Source organism: Primulina eburnea, chromosome 4, assembly GCF_022965805.1.
Source record: "Primulina eburnea isolate SZY01 chromosome 4, ASM2296580v1, whole genome shotgun sequence".
NCBI classification, from domain to species: Eukaryota; Viridiplantae; Streptophyta; class Magnoliopsida; order Lamiales; family Gesneriaceae; genus Primulina; species Primulina eburnea.
Window position 1 is genome coordinate 4,680,026 of NC_133104.1, and position 6,256 is coordinate 4,686,281.

The following is a 6,256-nucleotide window of genomic DNA, read 5'->3' on the forward strand; positions in this document are numbered from 1 at the left end:
CTAGTTACTACAAGCGTAGCAAAGACTGCTTTGATCTCATGTTGATATGATTGATGGACTGAAATGATTATAGATATATCTCAGGAATTACAAAAATTTTTGAGCTCATGAGGTTATTTTTGCAAAACATAATTGTAAGGTTACACATATAGTCCAGGTGAGATATTGTTGGATCAATTTTATATTGTATGTTCTTTGAATAATTATGAATTATTATGGGTTGTCTATTTAGATTAAACCCAAATAAATTAATCGATTAAAGTTTTGGATAATAGGTTTTAATGTATTTCATAAGTTGTGGACTTTCAATATAGAGACAAAATATAATTTTTGTTTAATGATGAGTTAAAACAAAAATATCAAAATAATTATCAATATTTTCTGATTATGATTCTAAGATCACATGTTATCATGTTGTCCCATCTCTTCTCTGTTATTAGAAATAGATCCAAGGTGAAATAGGTATTCAGGCTAAAAGTGGGGGGTTATTGTAATTTATATATTGGGTTGAATTGGTATTCAGGCAACAATTGGGGGCAAATTGTAATTTAAATTTTTATAATCCTATGTCCTGCTTAGGTTCTTCCGCTCCAGCTTCCATCGCTACCCAATCCGTCCTCTCACCCATGAATTCGAAGTTGCTTAGTTGCCACCCAAAATTACTTCTCGTGAATCCATCTCTTTCTTCATTCCGCACTTTTAAGTTTCCTCGAATAATCTTGAACCAAATATTACAACACCGCCACCTCTGTAAAAGATTAAGATACCATGTGAAGTGTAGCGCAAATGACAACAATGAAACAACTGGGGGCCCTAAAAACTGGGAAAAATGGATTCCCACGAATCTTTTTGCTGCTGAGAAAGTGTTTGGAGCCATAGCTGGAACAACTTCTAGTCCCCTTGCTCAGTACATATCTTCTCCCACCACTTTTTTGCACACTGTAGACCCCAGAATCAAGATGGTATTTTTAATCTTTCAGAGACTTCGGTTTGTCGAAAATGATTTAAAGTGGTGCATTTTCTTGATTACATTGCTGGTGCTTTTGTTATTTTGTGGTTAGCAAGTAGCTATTGTGTTTTGAGATTGGGATGTTGTGTGATTGGTGTTTTTTATCTTCTTTTTTCCCATTTTCACCTAACTAAGTTAGAACTTTTTGAAATTTAATCATCTTACTGGTGTGAGTTTATTTTAGTTTCTTGCTTGTATCGTGTATTTTGAAGAACATAACTGGAAAAAGAATTCTTTTTGGTATGGTAATACTAGCTCTTGTGTAGTTTAAGAGTTTCTGCGTTTGATGATTCTACCCGTAATTATTTAATCAGTACTACTAGTACTGTACTAGTGACATGAGTTGGAATAAAACAGGATCAATAATTCAGGGCTACTGATTCTTATTTACTCAGAGCCGATGAGAAAAGTTACAAGGGACATAAGGCTAGTATTATGATAGTTTAATCCCCTCAATTTGTTCGGGATTTATAATCAATATATGAAGGGACAAGTCTTAAGATATGAGCTCTGATCGAAATGATATGATTCGTTTGTTTCGTCAAATTTTAAATGAGCCTAGATATTTGATTACCGCAACTTGTCTTCAGGTTAGTAAGATGATTGCCATGTGATTTGCCGGGAATACACATCATATGCTTTTCTTTGCATTTTACGAAGAAATGTGAAACATATAGAAAAGATAGATGGGTCGGCACCTATGGCACACGTCCATATTTGAAGAAAATATAAAACTGTAAGAGGAATTATAATATTCATCTACCTTGTTGTAGGGAGCTTTAGTTAAGAACAAACTTGCTAGAATAAGTTTTAGATTATGTAGACTTTGGGTTTTTATGAGTGAGACGAAGTATTTATATGCCTATTTGCAGAATTGTCTATTTTTATATGTGGAGTCTTATTTTCTTTATATGCGTTTTCATGGTGCTTATTTTTATTTACATTAGTGCCTATTAAATGTAGGCATGGCTACTTGCGCTTGTTATTTTACCAGCAAGATCAGATACAACAATTCGTCTGTGGATAGTTATCTATCTTGCCTTATTGTCCGTGTGGGTTCAGCCTACTGAGGTGTGGATGGTAAGGTTTCTTGCTAGTTTTGAAGTCTGTATCTGTAACGCACTTGACAGAGGAAGTTAATTTTTGCATCTTTCATGGACTAAAATATACTTAGTTTTGTTTTGTGGGATATTTATTGTAATTTCATTCGTGTTTATGCAGGAATCTGTCTTATTAAGTGTCCAATATTGTTGTAGGATCAATTGGGAAGAGTGTCTCTGCTCTGTGGTATCTTATTTGTATTCTTGGGGCTTAGTACTGATAGTGCACCTTCCCTTCTGTGTTCAAGAAACCCACCATCTTCACTGACAAGATTGCCGACTCTTCCAGTATCTTTTGAACGTTATAGATACGTGATAATGAAGTTGGGTCCCCTATTACTAACCCGTAAAGGCCTTTCAGCAGCTACTACAGCAGCATGTTTAACATTTACAGTAAGATAAATCTGGACATACTTTTGTATATGTAGATTTCAGAGATTACTTTTTCAGTCCAGAGTATGTGGCTGGATATGGTTTATATATTGAGATTGGTTGGGATTATTGATTTAGTTTTTTAAAGTATTTTAAGGATTAGAGCATTCGATTATTATTTAGTATTTTGATGTTAAATATGCCGCTGTTATTAATTTACAGTGTATTGCATGTACAAATCATTCATTTTCCTGTGTCGTGCTGTTACTCTACTTACCATAATCCTTGACCTTAAATGAGTTTCTTATGCGACTGTCACGTGCCTATATTTCTAATGAAGCCTGTAATTCCTTTTTTGTAAAAGATCTTCCAAAGTGCAAGTCTTTGTTTGACAACAACAACATCAGAGCAGCTTGCATTTGCTTTGCAATGGTTCATTCGCCCTCTGTCTCGCCTTGGTGTCCCGGTGTCTGAAGTCATACTTACTCTCCTGCTTTCATTAAGATTCATCAATCTAGTGTTTGATGAGGTGCAATATATTATAATGAATGATTTACATTTTAAAGGTTGATCATTGAGCTTCAAATCTTTGTGGATGAGTAACCCTTAAACTTTTGGTTCCGTTTTCTCTCTCTATGTACTTTCAGGTCCGCAATGTGGCTTTAGGAATTATATCTCGCAGGATAAGATGGAAAGAGTTGACGACGCTAGAGACAATTGATGGTATTCTTCAACTTGAAAGCTCCTCATTTATCTTTTTTTTTAACCTTGAAATTATACATTCATGCTTCTACAGGAAAGATTGTTTTAGGATTAAATTTTCCCTCTTGCTTCTTTGCTTAATGTGATTCTTTTGCATGAAATGAAACAGAGCTGTTTCGTTATTTGTTGAAACAAATCTGATGTTTACACATGTATCAGTGCTACTTTGAGGCATTCTAAGGTTCAACAGGCTTGCTTGACCTGGGCCCGGGCATTAGAACAACGTGTTGTGAGAAACTTGTTTGCTATTTATTGTCTAATAAAAGATCAAGAGATTTCATATGATTGCTGGGAGAAGAGTGAAGACATATTACTTATGCTGCTGCTTTTAATTGAAGAGTGGCTAGTGAAAGTTGACCACCTTTTTTATCATTCAAGAATGATTTTATTGTTATTATGTGACCATGGTTCTCTCTTACCCAGGCATCATCATTGATATATTCAAAACTTATTTCGTTGCAGTTTTCTTCTCATATATTCGTCGGATCTTCAAAAATATTTACAGCCATGCAGAACAGATATCCCAGGTATGCAATTTACCTTTCGCTCTTCACATCACGTTTCATTTTCTCAGCTTCTGTCCTTGTTAACAATTTATTTCCTTGCGTTGCTGTCTTATGGCTTATTTCTTTGAGAAAAACTCCTCGTTCAATGGTGTGGTTCTTCAAAATGCTCGTCGCTAGCTCTTCTTTCCAACGTGATAATTAATGTTTCAAAAGATAAAACTGTGCTTTCTTTGGCTTTGCAGGCAATGATCGTGAGAGGATTTCGAGGAGACTGTGATTCTCACAAAGTACTCTTGACGGCTGGCGCATCTACATTGATAGCTAACATTGTTTCTCTATTTTGTCTTGTTGGTCTAATAGGTGCTACAACTTTGTCCAGATAGATACCTTAGCTTGTGATCATTTTATGGTGAATTTTTAATTTGCAAAGAACAACTCAGCGGTTACACACACACACACACACACACACATATATATATATGATTGAGTGCTAGTCGTTTTTACCAAAAACTGTACTTGATGGTATTCAAATCTTTTAAATAACCGTTCAAACATTATATTTCGATTACTCTACTAAGCAGAGACAATATATATATATTAGTTTGTAGAGTGAGAGAAGGCTGTGTGTTTTGAAGTTTCATATATATATCCCTCTACAAACTATTCAACCATCTTTCTGTGAAGTACACTGGTATATATTCAACACATGTGAACGGTAATTGCTCTGGCTTATGCGGCTGACCATCAATTTGAATGAAATATAGATAATTGCACTGATAATTATATAACGAAGGATTGGTTTTTGGGGCTATGTAACTACTTTGCTGAAACAATTGATATACAGAAATTGTGATAGAGAATAACTGCAGCAATAGCGTGTCATCGAGATCGGGCTTTGGTTCAATGGTCTCACATGATCTCCTTCTTAGTTTGTACACATAATCGTGTAGTGGAGGATTGATTTCGGACAGTCAATTTTGTTGATCCTAGTATTTACAATGAGGTTTTGAAGCAGCAGAATAATGTGTTCTTGCGCTTTTATCAATGGCTTAAGTCTTTGAATTAGTTTTCACTGGATCCAATTTTTTGTAAGGAGATGTTTCGTAGGCTTGTAGAGGCTAATGCTGCCAAGATCCAGAGATTTTCCTTGAGGAAACAAAGTTTGAGCCTGAGCCGGAGCATTTGGAGTTGTATATCGAATGCCTCTGCGAAAATGGACTGGTCAAACAAGCATTCGAAGTGTTTGAATGTTCCAAAATGATTGGTCATTGTGCGCCATTGCAAACATGGAATTCAGCTATTATGTGCGCTAAAAAATAGATACCACAAGATACTTGACTATAGCCTTTTGTATTGACAGCATTGTTACAAAAGGCTACAAGATTCATCGACAAGTTTTGGAGGATGTGCATGTGCTGAGAAAATTTATTGTCGATAAGCTGATAGATGCATTTTGCAAGAGTGGTGATTATGTGAACATGTCATCTGTTCTTCATATGATCATTGCGAAGAATTGCTCCCCATATATTTGTATCTATCAGGAGGTCATTAATGGATTGAACAAACGAAAAATGGGACGACATGAAGGTTTTTGGGTTTTTAATGATCTAAAGTGCAGAGGGTATTTTCCAGATAGAGTCATGTATACGACAATGATTCATGGTCTCTGTAACAACAAGTGGCTGGAAATGCACGAAAAGTGTGGTTCGAGATGACTCAGAATGGAATTATTCTTAATGAGTTCTGGTAAAATGATTGTATTACTGGTTTATGGCATAATGGCAGCGTAGATGAAGCTGAGAAACTTTATAAAGAGATGATTTCCAAAGGTTATGGCAAGTCTACCATTGGTTACAACACTACGGTAAGTGGAATGTGCTTGAATGGAAAAGTAGATGAAGCTCAGCTATTGTCGAACAGATGAAACAGAAGGGTATTGCCACTGATATGCCATTTCATATCATTCTCTAATGAAAGGCTTCTCTCGAAATGGGAACATAGCCGAGGGATTGTATTTTTTTCACAAACTTTTAAATCACAGATTTAAGCCATCAACTGCATCATTTACCGTTTTGATAGAAATTCTTTGTGAAGCTGGACGTGAAAGAAGCAAAAGATGTTGTGGCGAGATGTTCTTGATAGGGGTATGGTCGTATGGAAGCGGCTGTCTTTTTCTCAAAATAAAATCATTGTTGCATTAGGTGAACGAGGGTGTTTCCAAGAAAGGGTTGGATGCCTGAAAGCTATGATCAAGACTAGTATGACACCAGAGAAGAAAATTTTGAGATGCTCATTCAATGTCTTTGTGTCGCTGATAGATTGGATGATGCTTTATTTTTTTAGATTATATGTTGAAGATGGGTTTTTTGTGTTCCACTTATTGAACAGGGTTCTATGGTCGAGAAATGAGTTCGTGATTTGTTGGTAAATGTCTTTTTAAAAAAATTTGATTCGAGGTCTACAAATATTTGAGTTAATAATTATGTTGATATCTTTGGATTTGTTTT

At 35.4% G+C, this 6,256-nt stretch overlaps 1 protein-coding gene and 1 pseudogene across 2 annotated transcripts; both read left to right on the plus strand.

Annotated features, from left to right (window-relative positions):
• Positions 1-540: 540 nt before the first annotated feature.
• LOC140830715 (protein ABCI12, chloroplastic) lies at positions 541-4,303 on the plus strand. 2 transcript variants are annotated; one of them, XM_073194154.1, is made up of 7 exons: positions 541-962; positions 1,973-2,089; positions 2,266-2,502; positions 2,846-3,010; positions 3,129-3,204; positions 3,706-3,770; positions 3,992-4,303. In XM_073194154.1, the coding sequence occupies exons 1-7, from the start codon at positions 567-569 to the stop codon at positions 4,130-4,132; spliced, it is 1,197 nt and encodes a 398-aa protein (XP_073050255.1). In that variant the 5' UTR covers positions 541-566; the 3' UTR covers positions 4,133-4,303. The 2 variants fall into 2 exon arrangements, with proteins under 2 accessions (XP_073050255.1, XP_073050256.1); XM_073194155.1 differs by lacking the exon at positions 2,266-2,502.
• Positions 4,304-4,771: 468 nt separating this feature from the next.
• LOC140829630 (uncharacterized) lies at positions 4,772-5,989 on the plus strand (annotated as a pseudogene).
• Positions 5,990-6,256: the final 267 nt, after the last annotated feature.